The 18,002-nt window shown below is 43.5% G+C and overlaps 1 protein-coding gene across 5 annotated transcripts; it reads right to left on the bottom strand.

Moving 5' to 3' along the window:
• Positions 1–4,456: 4,456 nt before the first annotated feature.
• LOC106838560 (interleukin 36 gamma) lies at positions 4,457–16,960 on the bottom strand. 5 transcript variants are annotated; one of them, XM_070511772.1, is made up of 5 exons: positions 16,323–16,960; positions 10,263–10,330; positions 9,678–9,782; positions 8,671–8,810; positions 4,457–5,201 (listed from the first exon to the last, which is right to left on the bottom strand). In XM_070511772.1, exons 2-5 carry the CDS (start codon positions 10,309–10,311, stop codon positions 4,992–4,994), a joined length of 504 nt encoding a protein of 167 aa, XP_070367873.1. In that variant the 5' UTR covers positions 10,312–10,330; positions 16,323–16,960; the 3' UTR covers positions 4,457–4,991. The 5 variants fall into 5 exon arrangements, with proteins under 5 accessions (XP_070367873.1, XP_014708237.1, XP_070367871.1 ...); XM_014852751.3 differs by lacking the exon at positions 16,323–16,960 and adding an exon at positions 14,533–14,857; XM_070511770.1 differs by lacking the exon at positions 16,323–16,960 and adding an exon at positions 10,857–12,932 and having other exon boundaries at positions 10,263–10,333.
• Between the last annotated feature and the right edge of the window lie 1,042 nt (positions 16,961–18,002).

The following is an 18,002-nucleotide window of genomic DNA, read 5'->3' as shown; positions in this document are numbered from 1 at the left end:
GGAATACTACTCAGCCATAAAAATGATGAAATCCAGCCATCTGTGACAACATGGATAGACCTTGAGGGTATTATGCTAAGTGAAAGAAGTCAGAGGGAAAAAGTCAAATACTGTATGATCTCACTCAAAAGAAGAAGATAAAACCACCACAAATAAACACATAGAAACAGAGATTAGATTGGCGGTTACCAGATGGGAAGGGGGGAAGGGAGGAGGGCAAAAGGAGTGATTAAGCACACGTGTGTGGTGATGGATTGTAATTAGTCTTTGGGCGGTGCACATGAAGTAATCTACACAGAAATCAAAATATAATGATGTACACCTGAAATATATATAATGCTATTAAACCAATGTTACTGCAAGAAAAAAAAGAAAATAGGTCTATTCTACTCTTGTACTTAATTGATAGATTGACTGGGTATGGAATTCTATGATGGAAATCATTTTCCTTCAGAATGTAGAAAGCATCCTTCCATTGACTTCTGGCTTACTATGTTGCTGCAGAGAAAAGCAAAGCCATTGTGGTGGTTTTTGACTCTATGGGTGTGATGTTTTAGCTCTATGGCAGCTTTTAGAATCTTCTATCTCTCATTACCCCCACCAAAGTAACTGCTTTTCTGATTTCTATCATCATAGATTAGTTTTACCTATTCTTGAACTGCTTATAAACAAAATCACACAATACGAACCCTTTTGTGTCTGGCATCCTCAATGTTTTCGGCATTAATCCAGTTGAATGTCTATTGGTAGTTCGTTTCTTTTTATTGCTGAGTAGTATTCCTTTGTATGAATATAACACATCTTGTTTATCCATTCACTGGCCAATGGAAATTTGGGTTCTTTCCAGCTATGGAACATTATGAAATTTTATTTGAGAGTTTGGATATTTTTATACAAGTCATTTTGTTCAATTCACTTTTTTTTTCTTTTTGAGGAAGGTTAGCCCTGAGCTAACATCTGCCACCAATCCTCCTCTTTTTACTGAGGAAGACCGGCCCTGAGCTAACATCTGTGCCCATCTTCTTCTACTTTATATGTGGGACGCCGGCCACATCATGGCTTGACAAGTGATGCACAGGTGTGCACCCAGGATCCGAAACAGCAAACCCCAGGACACCAAAGCAGAACGTGCAAACGGAACCTCTGCACCAGGATGGCCCCTGTTCAATTCACTTTTGAATCACTCAAGCGAGAACAACCTTACAGAAGTAAATGTCAACAAAATCAACAAGTATAAATTTCTATATACCTCTTTATTTCTGTAGAAGCACATAAATCATCCAAAGCATGACTAATCTGAATCTTTTTACATGTGAAACTCCACTGGGATGGACCAGAGGAGTATTTCCCAGGCTTGGTTAATCAGCATTCCTTAGGGTCCTTAGTAAAATATTGATTCTGAGGCCCTGCTCTAAACCTAGTAACTTGGAATTTCGAGGGGAATGGGTTTTAATTTACTAGGTTTGGAGGCTAAATACCTGGGTTTTTAGTGCCCACCCCAGGTGATTTTGATGTTGTTTCAAATTTGAGAAATACAGGTACACAATACATTTCAGCATTTATATCATTACATAACACACATATGTTTAGATGGCCAAGGGTGATCCACCCTGGGTGGGTCATCTGCTGACACCCTGCTGGATAAGGACAGCCCTAATGACGGGAGGGGGTGGCTCACACTTTGCTCTGCTGTCTTGCTCTGGGTAATTGCTGCTGATTTCTCACACAGTGTCTCATAACATTCCAGGTCCAGGAGACAGAAATTGAAAGACCAAAATCAAGAGTATCATTATTTCCAGTTCTATTACTAAAGGTCAGTGCCACTCTCATCAAGTTGTGTCCACTCCATGTACCTCCCTTTTCTCACTCACAAAATGAAAAGGGTAAAGGAGATGATGTCATTAAGAAAATTATCCAAATCTTGAAAAAAATGCAAAAAGATCATTGTATGCCTTTTCAATGTCATACTAGAGCATTGTCTAGCAGGGCCACCCAAGTTTCATCTTACTCACTATAAAAACAACTTTATGTGACTTACCACTTACTATTAACTTGTAGAAAACATAAAAAGCATATGATTTTTGTCCAGTAGAGATGCAAATGACATCAGTCTGGTAGAAAAGATAATGTCTAAAGTTGGTACTTCAAGAAACAGAAGTACAAACTGTTAAAAAAGAAGTAACAGGCCCAAAATGGAGTCATTTCACCCCACGACAGCAAATCAAGATTTCATTACGGTTTCAACCTATGGCAGGAATGTGACCTTGTTAACAGTCACTCTGAAATTTCCTGATTAGCACTGGTGAGATAATTACATAATAAAACCCCTGCCTTTCCCTTTCCCCTAAGAGAAGATGCCCTGGCCTGAAACTATGCTTTCTTTTCTTTCACTAACAACTTCCTTACTGCACCATCCTTCTGCCTATAAAACCTTCCATCTGCACAGTTCTCAGAGCATCTCTCTGCTTGCTAGATGGATGCTGCCCCATTCACAAACCAGTGAGTGAAGCCAATTAGATCTTCAAATTTACTCGGTTGAAATTTTGTTTTTAACAAAGGATATACCTAGACACACAAAGGAAAAACTGGAAAAGAACTGAAAAGAGTTAGCAGGTGCTTCATGGAAATAGTACTGGGACAGGAGAATATTGCTTTTACCCCAGACATGTATTACTTTGGTAAGAATATTCTTTTGAACAACTTTTTAAAGTCTAAGAAATAAAAATTAACGTTTTATTGATGTGAAGAATTATTAAGTACAAACATTGTTCTCAAGGTCCTGGAGGCAGCATCTTCAGTCCTCATGCCCAGTTGTTCATGAGTTAAGAGACAGTGTCTTCAGGTCCAGCTTCAGGAAGCAGCCTTTGCCCTTCGGGGATCCTGGTGCCAGAAGATACCAGCCCCAAAGCAGCTTGACAGAGAAACACCCCACTCAACTGTTTTCTCTGCAATTGTGATTTTGGTAGCAAGTTTCTCGATTCCTCCCCTGGAATCCAAAAGCCCCTCGCCCAGTGCATCAGGCCCTTGACAGTACCTATGTGCTAAAGAGCCAAAGGAACAAAATCCTTCAGTGAATGTTGGCCCGGAGCTCCTGGTACTCAAACTCAAGAGCATTTGATACAGCAAATGTGTGAAAATAGGTGTGCACCAGGCAATTGCCTGAAAATGAGGGTGTTGCTACTCACAGGGGCCTTCTGTGATTTCATATGCTGTGGCAGATCTCAAATGTGATGCGTAAGGCAGGTGTCCATGGAAGTCTGTTCTCCAGGCTCCAGAAGCTATGAGATTATTGTGTTTTCATTTTAATTACACTCTAAATAGTTATCAAAACCTCTTTTGGATCAACAGGATGACCACTTTACCTTTGAATCCAGCTACATGACACCAGGACTCATATTTGAGGTTTTGTTTGAGCTCATCTGTGCCAAGTGTCAATCCAAGGAGTCATAGAGCCTGCACAAATAAAGTTTTCACAGTAGAGAAAGGAGACGGGGAAACTGAATCATCACACAGCCTGTGGTAGGGTGGCAATGCTGCAGCACTCAGAACTATAATCATGTCACAAGCAAATGTGTCATAAGATCCCAGTTGTCATACGTAACAACTGACAATGTAACAATGTAAATTGGCAGATGTAACAACCTGCCACCATTTATTAGTAGTGAGTACAGCAGTAAATATCCAGTGACTAATTCTTTTATTTGATATTCTAAAACTAATTAGCATAGTGCCATTTTAATGTTGATTTTCATAAAACTGCAGTGCTAAAATTATATTTAGTTGAAGAAGAACACTTTAAAGAATCAAGAGACATTGTAATAAATCAGTGCTTACTGATTGCTCACTGGCATGCCTAGCAGAGTATGTGGTCTGATTGTCCAAAAGCAGAAAAAAAAAAACAGTTAAGTTACTGGTGCTATTTTGGAGACAGTACTTAAGCAAACAGAATATTCTGCGTTTGTAGTATCAGGGTCAAAAGAAGAAATCTATCATATACAGAACCAGATCTGAGCTACGTCTTTCTCCGGTTATGCCCACAATCACTTATTAAATTTCATCAGAATACATCACCAGAAGCATGGCTGGGGAGTGACCCAGGCTATCTGTTCCACGAAAGGCACCTTTACTACAGTTTTTAAAGGGCATATGTGGATGCTGAGTTTGCCTGAAAGGAAAAGACTGGAGGAAGCAGGGAGAAAGCAAAGCTGTGAGACTGTAGAGAAAGTATTCAGCTAGTGGTGCTTTCACATGCTTAACCTCCCACGCACCCAGTCACCATGGATCGCTGTCCCTTCTCCCCCAGTCCTGGGCTCACCCACTGTGACGTCCTCATTCAATTCCTCTTTTGCTAATTTCAGGTTACTCTTTGTTTTCTGTTTCATTCTATACCTGTTTTAGTCTTTTTATGGTATGAACACATGAAGTTTATATTTGGCTTACTGTTTACACGTTAGAATTAGGACAAAAATATTTTATTATTGTTAAACACTATTTTTCTTTAAAAGGGCCTAACCCTTAAAAGGATGTATCACACACTTGGAGGTGTACTGGCAACCTATAGAGAATACAGAAAATGTAATCCAAATAGGAAAGAAAACAAAGCAAAAGAAAAACAAAGATCATTTGCACGCTAGCTACGCGATCTTGGGTAAGATTCATGAGCTCTGGGCTTTTTCATGTCCACCCTCAGGAGAAGGCTGTACCATCTTTGGGTCCTGATGTGCTTATGCAAATGGCTTGTGGGCAGGACAGCTTCAGCTTGGGAGGAGAGCCTTACACCACCCCTCCCTCCTGCTCTGAGCCCATATTCTATTCCTCGGTTGTCATGAAGTCATCGCTTCTGCTCCATTCACAAATGAGATGAGAACAGGGCCCAGCTCACCTCTCAGCACTGATGTGAAATGACACTGCAATAATATAGATGAAAACACACTAGGAACTAGAAAATTTAAGACAAAACCTCTGACTAAGCTGCCACCTCCAGGCTGAGTTCAAGCACTGAAATCGATGTTGAAGGCAGTATTGTGCACTGCCCCCTGGTCAGAAGTGAGGAAGATCGGCTGGCCTCTCTCGGAGGAGGCGATGAACCAGCCAGGGAAGGCCACGGACTCGAAGGTGGAGGTCCTGCCCGTCTTGACGTGGTAGAAGAGGAAGGGCTTCACGGGCTCAGCTTGGTTGTACAGCTCCAATATCTTCTGCTCCTGAAACGTGACAGAGAATGCCCAGGAGGAGAAGCTGAGGCTGTTTGAGTAGTTCAAGGTTACCTGTACACAACTACTAAGTGTTCCAAAGATCGAGAGGGCCTTATCCATCTTTTAGAGCGGGCCTGGATGCACACGTTTCAAAGGAGCAGCAGAGTAAGCACGCAGGAAAGCTCACCTGCCCAGGTCCCAGCCTCTAATCCAGAGATGGCGTCAGACAGACGCAAGGGACAGGTTAATGAACAAGTGGCCACACTGGAGCAATAAATTGGAATTCTCCTTACAAAAGAGGCTGCGAGGGCCCTCTAGAAAAGGGAAGGAGATGCAAATTTGCAGCAGTAAGCCAAGGACCACCCTCACCAAAGCCGCACCAGGGAGAGCCACCAGCCTGCAAGAACCACTGCTCTGACAAAGGATGGCCAGGCTGGGGGTGTGGGTCTCTGACCAACTGCCCACATGTGAGAAAGGTCAATGCCGGGAAAAAGACACAAGACGGTCTGACAAAACAAAGGATTTGCATGCAAAGGAACAAGGCAAATAGAGCAATCAGAAAATGCCTTCTTTTATACAGAAGTAGATTTTGCATATGTATATATTTGTATATGCATAAATTGTATATTTAGCTAAAATAAGTATTTCTAAGTAAAATTACATATGTGTAAGATCTCCAGAGAGACATAAGAATCCTCCGTAATGCAGGCCATTCTCCCCTGACGGGGGAGTTCTTCCATAAGATTCCTTTACTCCGCTAATGACTTCCAGTGAATCTCTCCAATTCTTTGGGTGGCCAAAAACCCAGGAGTCACTTTGATACCGCTTTCTTCAATCCCAGCAGCAAGGCCTGTGAACTCTATTTCCAAAATATTTCCTGAACAAGCCACTTCTCATACCCCTCACACACTCCCAAAGCCCCAATCTATCACCTGCTCCCTTCCTTACCATCCATTCTCCACAAAGCAGATGAATGACCTTTCAACTGAAACCACTGAATAAATAGGATTGTGTTATCTTCTGGCTTAAATGTTTTATATGATTTTCAATTGTATTACAATAAAATCCAAACTTTTTCACAAAGCCTGCAGGGTCTATGCCGTTCAGCTCTTGCCCACCTCACTGCCCTTACCTCCTATCACTTCTCTGCATGCTCACTATGCTCTGGCCACACCCATCTTTTTCCTTCCCCTCAAAGACATGGAGGTATTCCTGCCCCAGGGCCCTGGCACTTACTCTCACTCCCCCGGATGCTCTGCCCCCCATCTTCCCATGGCCAACTACTTCCCATTACTCAGCTCCCAGCTCAAATGCCACCTCATTGGGGAGAAACTCCATGAATTTCCTAGCCAAAGGAGGTCTCAAACCCCCTCCTCCTACCCACCACTATCTCATTACTGGGTTATTTTCTTCATTAGTTCCAATCCCTGTCTGAACTTAGCACATTTATTCACCAGTCATTTAATTATTGCCAGACTTGTTCATCTTAAGAAGAACAGACTATATTCCTTAACAGGTAGAAACTCAGTGGAAATATATTGACTGTTTAATAAATAAAAGGACACTTTCCCATTTCAAACTCTAATGCCTCCTTCTCCATCCTTACTTTCAGCTTCCTGCCTGGGAAGGACTGGGTGACAGGCTTCATCTGCACTCACCAACTTAAGGGTATTCCTCTAGCCATTCTCCCTGCTTTCTCATACTCCATCAGTCTTGCTTTCTCTGCTCAATCATTCCTATCAGCATATTCGCTGTCATTTCACCATCTTCAAATTAACTATTTTGATTGCCCACCACCACTCCCAATTCCCCTTTGCAGAAAACTCCTTGTAACAGTTGTCTGTATTTGCTGGCTCTGATTTCTCTCTCCCAATTCCTCTCTTAACCTCAACTCCACCCAAACTTTGGCCTCCGCCACTGCACCAACACTGCTCTCATGAAGGTCCCTAATGACCTGTACATTGCTGAATGCGACAGTCAATTCTCAGTCTGTCTGAGGACAAAATCACAATCAAAGGGCAGCTTAGCAGACAGGACATAGCTGAAAATGTAATTCTCAGTCACTGTCTTCTTTTTTCTTTTGTCAGTCCTTGTCTTGATCACATTCCACATTCACTCTGTCAGGAAATCCTGTTGCCTCAATTTTTAAAATTTCCAGAATCTGACCAGCTTCTCCCTACCTCCCTTGCTGTCCCCTTGCCCACCAAATCACACCTAGATCACCCCAAAGCCTGCCACAGGACTTTCATTCTTGTCCCCCACAATCTATTCTCAATGCAGCCAAAATAATCCTTTTCAAACCTATGTCTATTCATGTCACTCTTCTATTCAAAACATTCTAATAATTTCCCATTTCACTCAGATTGAAAGTTAAAATCCTTACAAAGACCGTCAAGGCCCTTCATGATCTATCTTTCTCTCTCTGAACTTCTCCTTCCTCAATTCACTCCTGCCACACTGGTTTCTTCACTAGTCCTGAACTTGTTCTTGCTGGACACCCTGCTGGCTAACTCCACTGCCTCCGTCTACTCTCTGCTAAAATCTTACCTTCCCAATGATGCCTCTTGCACTATTTAACAGGAAAACCTGACTCCACCTGTCTCTGGCACTTCCAGTCTCTTTATCCTGCTCTAATTGTTCTTTTCCAGGGGACGTAACACCCTGTGACATATCACCAAATTACCTATTATTATACTTATTGTTTACCATTTTTCTCCTCCCACTAGAATCCAGGCCCCATGAGGGCAGGGCTCTTGGCCATTCTGTACACTGATGTATTTCAAATGCCCATGACAGTGCTGGAGACCAATAAGAATCCACACATTTGCTGAATTGAATTAAATTGAATTGAGCTGAATTGAATTAAACTGAAGTTTATGAAACTGAAGTCTAAGGAATAAGTCTTTTTTATAACAAGTAGTTATAAAAATTTAAAAAAAGAACCAACTAGAAAGCTTGAGAATTGACATGGTAAAGATTGACATTTCAGAAAACACAGTAGAAAGATGATTTCGCAGATGGGACAAGACTTAAAATGTAATCATGACCTGGAAGATTGAACAAAGAAATTCTCCTAGAATGCAACACCAAAAAGGAAAAGAAAAGTAAAGTAAAGAAAAACAATGAATGGATAGAAAGTATGGAAAGTTAGACGAGATATTGAAGTGAGATCTAGAAATTCTAACGACTGACGGATAGGAATTCCAAAAGAAGAGAGAAGGCAGAATGAAAGAAAGAATATACTTGAAGAATCCATGGCTCAGAACATCTCAATATTCAAGAAAGACAAGAGTCCTCAACTAGTGAGGGGCAGGATAAATCAAAGAAAAGTCTATTTCATGCACGTAACTCAAAAGGAGTTAGGAAAATATGCTTAGGAACAGGAGAATATTTCTTGTTTAATTGTAGAATTAGATTTTTCTACCACTTGTAAAAGAAATTGCCTTTTTTTTAAAATAAATTTTTCTTAGTCACTCACCTTCAGTTGCAGCGTGGGTTGCCCTTCAACGTCCTCACAAGACAGACACATTTCTGGATCCTGGATCCCCAGATAAATGGGAATCCCTTTGCCTTGTTCAAGAGACTCTGGATACTTACATGGGACAACAGTGACAGTGACTATAAAGATAAGAGGGGAGATGGTGTCAGTGTCCTTTAGAAGTCAGGAAAAAACCAGTATTTTCCAGGTGCATATGGAAGAGACCTTAAGAGTGCAATCCCTGCTACGCTAGACCTTCCAAATGGCCAACCACTATATTCATTCATTCATTCATTCACACCATGTGCCAATCACTGCCCTAGGAAATGGACCAAACACAAAGAGTTAAACCAGACGGCAGACCCTGCCCATGAGATTTTCACATCTCTGCTTACACATCTGGAGGTGGAAAGCTCCAACCCCAAGCAGCCTCTCTGATCCTTGGAGATCTCTGTCCATTAGCAAGTTTTGCTAATGTGATGTTGAAATCTGCCTTCCTGTGGTATCCACCCATTTAGCCCTTTCAGGACACTTTGAAGTCGGGCAGAACAAGCTGCTCCTCTTCCATAGGACAAGCCTTTCTCTCACTAAATGGAGCTCTCCTGCTCCTCAGGAAGCTGCTCTAGCCTCTCTGTTTTCTTTATCCTGGCCCAAGACAACAATGCTGGGAAAAGTAGAAAGCAGCAGGAAAAGAGGAAGACCAAGTATGAGGTGGATTGACTCCATAAAGGAAGCCATAGGCACGAGTCTACAGAAGCTGAGGAGGTCTGTTGAGGACAAGACATTGTGGACAGCACTCATTCTTAGGGTCACCAGAAGTGGGAGCTGACTTGACCACAAGTAAGAACAACAAGGCATGCCTTCCCAGGCAGGTATGAAATTCTCCTCCCTCCAGGACAGCCCTACTGTAAAGTCACACTTCAACAAAAGGCTGGCGCCAGCATGCTGGCTGCACAAAGGGGAGGAGGCTGCCTCCTAGGAGCAGCAGCTGCTGGATGACCACTCACCTGCAGCCACTCTGTCACTCCGTGGAACTGTCACGAGGGTCTGACCCTGAAGGATCCACACCTGCTGACTCAAGTCAGAGACCTTGCCAGTCTGAGGTTTATTCACTGAGGTTTAAATGGAAAAGAATAATGAAGAAACGTTATGATTAGGCTGCTTTTCTAGGTGCGAGGAGAAAGATTATCTAATCCAGGCCCTTTAGGAAGGAAGATCCAGGGTTTACACTGGCAGCACTCAGTGACCTATCAGCCTGGCCTTCTTTTCCAGTAGAGCTGTGGGCTCTGGTGAGGAGGGAAAGGGCTGCAACTGGTCTAAAAGGGTAAACCATCGGTCCCATAGCACATGTGTGTCAAGACCCAGCCATGCTTTTTGATGCCTATTCTGTGTTTGGCCCAATGTTGGGTCTGGAGCTAGAGCAGTGAATAAGCACTGGTCCCCACTCTTGGGAAGCCCACGGTCCACTGGGAGATGGACAGCACTGGGTGGTAAGGGCCATATACAGGGAGGGGCTAAGAATGCTGAGGTGCTCAGAAAAGACAGGTATGAGTGCCTATGTCCCAGGCCTCCAGGCCCCCACCCAACATCACCTGCTTCATGGGTTCTTTCGGGGATAGGGGATCCTCGAACGTCTGACATAGTGGGGTTGTCTCAACACCTGTGGGGACAGCAATAAGAGATATGAGCCTCAGGAGATGTTTCCAAAACCTTCCCAGGACACTGGTTCCTAAGGTCCTTGTTCTGGACAGGGAGCTGGGAAGCCTGGCCTGACACAAAGCCCTAATCAGAAAATCTGAGCCACTTCCTGAGAAAAACCCTCAAGGCAGCCTCAGGGGTGGGAGGTCAGGCAGAATTTCCTCCACCCAGAGATCCAGCCAATGATAGTCTCTCCCTAGAAGTTCCAAAGCCAGGCATGACTTTTGTCCTTAAATACCCCCAGCCCTCTATGCCTGTGCGTCCTCCTCCCAGGAGCCCTCCCACCTCTCGTTGGCATCTGGTTCTGCCTGGGAGCAGGGGAGGCACTCGTGCCAGGGCAGCTCCTTCAGGATCCTAGCAGCTCCCCATCAGAAGCACCTAGCTCTGCACAGGACAAGACACGGAGCCAGCCTGGCATGGCCCCATCCCTTCACTGAGCCCTAAAGCACAGAAAAGAGGGAAAGCTCCAGAGTCAGAAGACTTTCCTGCTATCAGCTGGCAAGGAAAGACCTTCATCGAAAGTACGGGGGACTGAATCACAGCTCCAGCAGCTCCCAAGAGCAGTGACGGGCCCTGACAGAGCCTGGGTCATTTATCTGGTGAGCATAGGGAGGCTGCAGCTTCCTTGGTGGGGTGTGACTATTGTATGACGTGAAAGAAAGCCAGTTCCTCCTGCCAGAAGATCCCCTGAGGCCCAGATGAAGAAATCACAGCATCAGCATGAGTATGACCTATCGACACAAATAATCTACAGCCAATCTATAAATCAAAATTGGGGTGAGTTTAGTATGACCCAGGTTTGAGGACTATTGCCCAGGGACTTCCTTCCCCAAGGAAAGAAGGGCATCAAAGAAGTAGGGTATACTGAGTGTTTATATACCATCTTGGAACAAAGAGCTTATAGCACATATGATAGGAATGTCCCTTTTACTACTGTCTCGAGATGCTTAGCTGGCACAGTAGGTCGGTGGTCAGCAGGTCAGTGGTCACAAGGTGAGCACAGCAGGTCAGTAATTAATCCTTAGTCTCCAAGAAGAGATGCTTATCCTTAAAGAAATGCTGATATGGGGGAAAGTTACATCCCTATCTTTAAGGGCATCATTCTTTGTTTTTGTTTTTGTTTTGCTTTGTTTTTGCTGAAGAAGATTAGCCCTGAGCCAACATCTGTTGCCAATCTTCCTCTTTTTTCGTTTGAGGAAGATTAGCCCTAAACTAATATCTGTGCCAATCTTCCTCCACTGTATATGTTGGTCACTGCCACAGCATGGCTGAGGAGTGGTGTGCGTCCCCACCTGGGATCCAAACCCCCAAACCCCAGGCTGCCAAAGCAGAGTGTGCTAACTTAGCCACCATGCCACAGGACCAGCCCATAAGGGAGTCATTCTTACCTCTGGGACATAGCAAATGTTTAAACAGTTGTACAATACATGCTCAACAGACCACATCAGGCCCTTTCGGCAAAACAAGGCCAGGCCAAATTCATTTTAAACCAAATGGCTCCCTCCAACCTATATATACCCCAATATATATTATTGCTTTTCATTTATTTATCAGACCCGTCTGAGCTTCCTGAGCAGTAAGCACCCAGTCAAGCCCTACAAGAAATAGAGGACAGACCCTGGGCTTCTCAGAAAGGGGAGACTGAGGGATTTCCCCAAAGCTCAGTTCTCCTGCCGTGTCACTCCCGGGTTAGGACTGGAAATGCCAGGCCCTTCGTGGAGGGAGACCTTCTCCTGGGGCTGGGAAGTTGCCCTTTACAGTCCCATTAAGCGAATCCTGTGATTGCAAAATTAGCTGGGTGCTTCAGGCAGGATCCATATGGCAATCCTGGTCACAACTGCTCCATCTCAGGCCACCCCTGAAAGGATAGTTAGGCTGAAAGCTCCCTACTTCTGCTCTTTCAGTCCCTCAGAGACGCACCTCCATTCCCTGGGGGAGCCACAGGCCCTGAGCAGCACACCCTTAACTGGGGCAAGCCTGGTCCCTGGTGGCCCCAAAATACAGTGGACTTCAGAACTGCCGAAGGACTAGAGAGGGAGGCAGTGATTTCTCCAGAAACGGAGCCCCAGGTCCCAACTTATCCGCCAACTTCTGCTCTTGTGGTTCAGGACATTTGTAGGTTCTCAATAAATGGTAACTGTTACTTTTCTGTGGATCAAGTTTTTACACACACCCCCATGCCATCCGCTGAAGTCAAGCATAAAAATTTTCTGAGGCACAAGTTAACTTGACTGAAGTGAATTTCAGGAGACAGACTAGAAGCACCTACAACTTCATATTCACCTGTCTAGCTGGGGGGAAATAAGTGCGAAGAAGAAGACAGAATCTTCTAGGCAACCCTCTGTGAGCCCCTCTTTCCCATCCTGAAAAGAGTCTCTTTTCTCACCCTCTCATACTTTCCACCCCATCTGGTTTTTGGCCTTGGAGGAACCTAGTCCTTTCCTGCAGAGGTCTCAATCCCATCACTTTTGGCTTCCAGTTTATCTGTTACCCGAGGAGAGAGCACAGTAACAAATTCAGACACACTTCTGCTCAAAGCCAGGCTCAGCCAGTCACCTCTTGAGTCCCCTCTGCCCAGTTGAAGAGCCTCTCCATTATGCATCAGTCAACATATCCCCTTCTTGGGATTCTCACCACAAAATAGCATCTAAAAGACGCCATCATCTGGCCTCCAAATTCCTTGGGTCTCTGTTTCAATCAGGAGCCAGTCTGGAAAGCAGAACCCACACAAGGAATTTCAAGCATAGGAAATTGAAAACGAAGAACTGGTTACACATGTGTTAGAAGGCTACAGAGTAAAAAGGAGTTTCCCGAGGTATTCCAGATTGTAACAACTGTGGGAAGGAAAGAAGAGGGAACAAAAGAACACAGGCGCTCAAAGGAGGAACCTTGTAGGACTGATGCCAGAGCTCAGGAGGGGTCCTCTGCCAAACTGAGGCTCAGACTTCTGAAAAGAGAGTATGGTCTGGTGAGTGCACGAACCACAAAGGTGGAGAGGAGGAGGCAGCCCAGGAGATGCTCAGAGGACCCAAGCGACACAACCTAGAGAACTGTATTTCTATTGATTCAAAAGCCTTTGGGTATGGCTTGAATTTTTCATGCCCAGAAGAAGGTTGCAAAAATCTGTGTATTATGGTCACAAGTGTCCTCTTTAGCCTTAGCCTCTTATTCCACTTGATGCTGACCTTTCCCTAACTTCCTAACATTCAGAGGATACAGCACTTCCCACAATTCTCAGCAATCAGCATCCATTCTGAAGTCTCCAGTTTAAACTTTAGTGTGATCTGGTATCAGAGAAATTAGAGGGAATAAGAGGGATAGTGAAAAGAGGAAAGAACTGAACCATTGGGGTGGATAATTGAAGAGCAGAGAGCCGATCTACTGAAGAAATGAACCGGCACTTTTGTCTTAGAATAGAAGGGATGAATAATGTGATTATAATATATCTGAGAAGACTATCAATATTTATGTTGGTTATAAAAAGTAAAGAATGTGGTTCTGCTATATAAACATAATTCAGTTTGCCAGAGTCTTTCTATTAATGTTTTACTGTCACATAGAACAATGAAAATTATGCACACCATTAAGTGTGGCTTGAATTGAATTCAAACAGGTATTCATAAAGTCAAAGAACTTAGACATGGAAATAATTTTAAGAGATCACAAATAAGTTCAGATTCCAATTTTCAAGCTCTAAGACATTATCATCCAGGCTTGTTCAATAACAAGTCCTGCTAGTTTGCTCACATAACATGTCCATGATCTTGATAAGTCATGGAAACCAGGTAGGGCGAGAAAGCTTGAGCATTCACCACCACTAGAATCTCTAGAATCTGCTCATAGAGGCACAATCTCCATAACAACTTATTCGTGTACCCAAGCTGCCAATCACAACTAATAAAGCAGAAGGGACTGTGAAGTAGTAGAGGTTATGTGGCCCCTGCAGGTGACAAATACACAGAATCAAATTAATAGTAGAATTAGGGATAGAATCTACAACTTCCAACTCCCCAGTCCAGGGCTCTCTGCTACGGTGCCCACCAGCTCCCCTGGGGCTTCTGAGACGACCAAAACCACTGTAGCTTAGGTCCTATCAAGGGCTACCTACCAGCAGGGCTGGCAGTCTGGCCCAGGCATTGCTACTGGAAAAGAACTAGCACTTACCTCAGTTGAACTGATGGAGCAACATGATGTGGACCATGAACCACGGAGGATTGTGTGGGGCTATTTATACTCTAGTAGATCTGGGGAAATGCCCAGGAAATTCCCAGGGCAGCCTCTGCAGGTCAGCCTTTACTCAGCGTGGGTGGGATGATGTAGTTGAACATGCCTGAACCTCTGCTCCTCCAAACAACCCAAGCCCACTGTCTAAGACGTTCTTCCCTGTGGGTTGCCTGATCGCGTCTCCTTGAAACTGCTTTCTTCATGAAACTCCAGACTTTAGGATCTGGGCCAACATGCTATTTAACAGTTTACTCTCCCTCATGTGAAAATAAAGGACAAATCAACAAAAATAGCCCCAAACTACTCACCAAAATGGCAGAAATAAATAGCAGCATTAAAAGCACTAAGATAAAAGAACCTATCTGTATAGCTCCAATAAAAATGTACGTTTCTCTACATTTAAAACAACTATGGACTAAATTGTACACTTACGTGCAACCAAAAAATTAAAAATAAACAGCTTAAGCCTTAATTGGACAGCTCACGGTATTTAAGGAAAAGTTGTAGGTTAAATGCCTAAAGTTTGAAATTCCTGGACAAAGAGCCAAATGACAGAGAACTTCTAGCCTTGCCCAATGATCCACATTACAGAAAAGGCAAAAGCCATGAAGGAAAAGATGATAAATTGAACATCATCAAAATTTTAGAATTTTGGACAAAACACACCATGGAAGAAAGTTAAAGGATAAGGTACCTGGGAGAAAATATTTGCAACCCATCTAACAAGCTAACAGGCTAATAGTTAATACTCAAACTTGTTAAATAGCTCCTGCTAATTAATAAGAAAAATACAGATAATTCTACGGGAGCAATAAATGCAAAAAACATTTCACTGAGAAAAAATATAAATATCCAATAAATAGAAGTAATTATACTTAACCACACTAGTAATTAGCAAATGCAAATCAAAGCAATAACGAGATTCCGTTTCCACCCATCAGAAAGGTACGAATTAAAAAGATGATGGTAGGCAATGGTGTAAGGAAATAGACTCACTCACTGTACGAGCGGTGTATGAGTCAGCACAGCCTTTTTAGAAAGGAATTTCACAGGAGCTATTAAAAATCCAAATGTTCATGCCCTTTGAGCCCTCAATTCTACTTCAAAGAACCTAGCAGTTAAGTTACTTGCAGCTTCAAAAGCAGGAAAAACCTGATTCAAAGTGGCTAAACCAATAAAAATGTCGACTCTAGATCACACAATCGGAAGTCCAGAAGTAGTATAGGATCAGGGTTGCTGTTCTGAAAATTCTTTGATGTCAGCAAGAATCAGCATTTTTAATTCTTTCTGAACCAAAATTCATAACTTAAGGGCAAGTTCCTTCTAGTCTGTAAGATAAGTGTCTATGATGATCAGAACTGCATGCTCCATCATTTATATCTTATGGTAAAGAGAATGTCTTTCTCACACCAAAGTCTTTCAAGTCTATTTGGGCCAACTTGGGAGCCACGCTGTGTCAATCAAGTCCTAACAAGAAACATATGACACATTCAAATCTGGCAATTTGAGATAAATGTAATAAAGGAGTTATTTACAAAGATGTGGGCAGAGTACACAGAAATCCCAAAGCTAGTTTCAGTAGGATACAGCCCTTACCACCCATAAGCCTGAAGAGACAAGAGAAGAAAGTGGTTACCACAACTCAGAGAGAGAGAGATTTGTGGAGAGAGATATTTAGCAGGAGCTGTGACCTTTGTCAAGAAAAGCAGTCAGCCTATAAATAGCCTGACCTCACTCTCTTCCCATCTGCCAATTTCCTTCCAGTGGATGTTGAAGGATCAGTGGAAGTCATCCAGTACAGTCCAAGCCTTTTGCCCCTCACGTCCATGTTCTTCCTCCATGAGTGAGAGATCTGTGTTCCCTATCTCAATCAAAATATAAAAAGACATCAGCTTCTGAGTCGTTGTAATTTATGTCAATGTGGTCATACTCTCAACTGAAACTTTTTTAAAGCCATTCGCAGTATTATTCATATAAGGTGGTTAGAGGAAAAGGCAGGAGTTGGGGGAAACAGTTAAGCAGTCAACTGATACACTCCTTGATTCTATAGCTACTCACAAGGTCTAGTTTGGTAATCCTAGCTGCCTTCTTCCACCCATTCCATGTTCCCCTTACCCTCTACCAGTACCTCAGCTGTATGCTCTTCTTCACCTTGAGGGCGAATCAAGCCTTCTTTTCTGTGGAACCTGAGTCTTTGGTACTCTTCTTTATTGGTGCTGCAGTTTTCTGTTGACAAAAACTACTGGACAAGGGAGTAATAAGACATGCTTGAGGGAATCCCTTGGGTTCCAGACATAGTCCTGTTTACCCCTATTGAGTAGCAGCTTCCCAGTTTTCCCTGATTTCCTGAGTAATCAGGATCAATCACCCCAACCAGTAAGGTGACTCCTTTCTGCTTATTCAGCGACACGAGGGGCCAAAATGGCCAGGGGGCAATCTCAGCTTCCAGTTTCTCAGATCCTTCACTGTATTCCCTGGAGAAAGCATGTCATTCCTGGGCACAAGAACCTTCAATCTACGGAGGCTAAGGGCACAGAACAAGAAGAAAAAATTCCTACAGGAGGTTATTTGGTTTAAGAGTAAGAGGAGGTACTCCCCCCTACCCCTGCCTGACTTCAAAACCCTTTGGTTCTTGAACCTGTGCATTCCAGTCATGAGGAAGATAGCAACATATATCAGCCAGTGGTTTAAGGAATATACTGCTTCCCGTAAGACAGCACCCTCTCGGACTGTTATGTTCCAGCTGGCACTACATGTGAGTCTTCAACAGACCATTCCACTGTGCTGTCAAGACAGCTGCACGTGGTAAAGCCAATGAATTACATGAGTTGAGCTTGTTGCCACAGTTCCTTTACTGAAAAATGTCTCCCTTGGTCAGAAGGGATGCTATGTGGGACACCTTAGATAAAGTCATGCAGTAAGTCCACAACGGTGTTACTGACAGAAATACCATGAGTTGAGAAGGCAAGTCAGTACACAGAACGTATATCAATCCCCACAGGAAGAAAGCATTGACCTCTTCATGATGGAATAGTCCAATATAATCAGTCTGCCACCAGATAGCTGGCTGATTTTGTCAGGGAATGGTGCCATATCAAGGGTTTTCTGCTGATCTCTGCTAGTGGTGGTTCGGGCACTCATCAGTGGCAATAATCAAATTGAATTTGTTGAGGGGAAGTCAAGCAGCTGAATTCATGCATAACCTCCATATCTGCCACCATGGTCACTTTGGACATGGACCCACTGAGCAGGCAAGTGACTTGGGAAGACTGACATCCACAGTTTGGGTTATCTCGACCTCTAATTTTTTAGAGCCTCCTCTGCAGTAGATTCTCTTTGGTAAGCATTTGTTTGGAACACAAATATCTTCACATTTCACATCTGTGCCCTCTGAGAGGTTCATCCACATG

The sequence above is a fragment of the Equus asinus genome, chromosome 6 (assembly GCF_041296235.1).
Source record: "Equus asinus isolate D_3611 breed Donkey chromosome 6, EquAss-T2T_v2, whole genome shotgun sequence".
Taxonomy (NCBI): Eukaryota; Metazoa; Chordata; class Mammalia; order Perissodactyla; family Equidae; genus Equus; species Equus asinus.
The sequence above is the reverse complement of the archived record's forward strand: the minus strand, read 5'-3'. Positions and strand labels throughout refer to the sequence as shown.

Coding starts and splice junctions, on each gene's coding strand:
- LOC106838560 (XM_070511772.1), bottom strand. CDS start 10,311: ATGTCAGACGTTCGAGGATCCCCTATCCCCGAAAGAACCCATGAAGCA. Junction 9,783..10,262: donor CGAAAGAACCCATGAAGCAG/GTGATGTTGGGT, acceptor TTTAAACCTCAG/TGAATAAACCTCAGACTGGC. Junction 5,202..8,670: donor AACCCACGCTGCAACTGAAG/GTGAGTGACTAA, acceptor GTCACGTTTCAG/GAGCAGAAGATATTGGAGCT.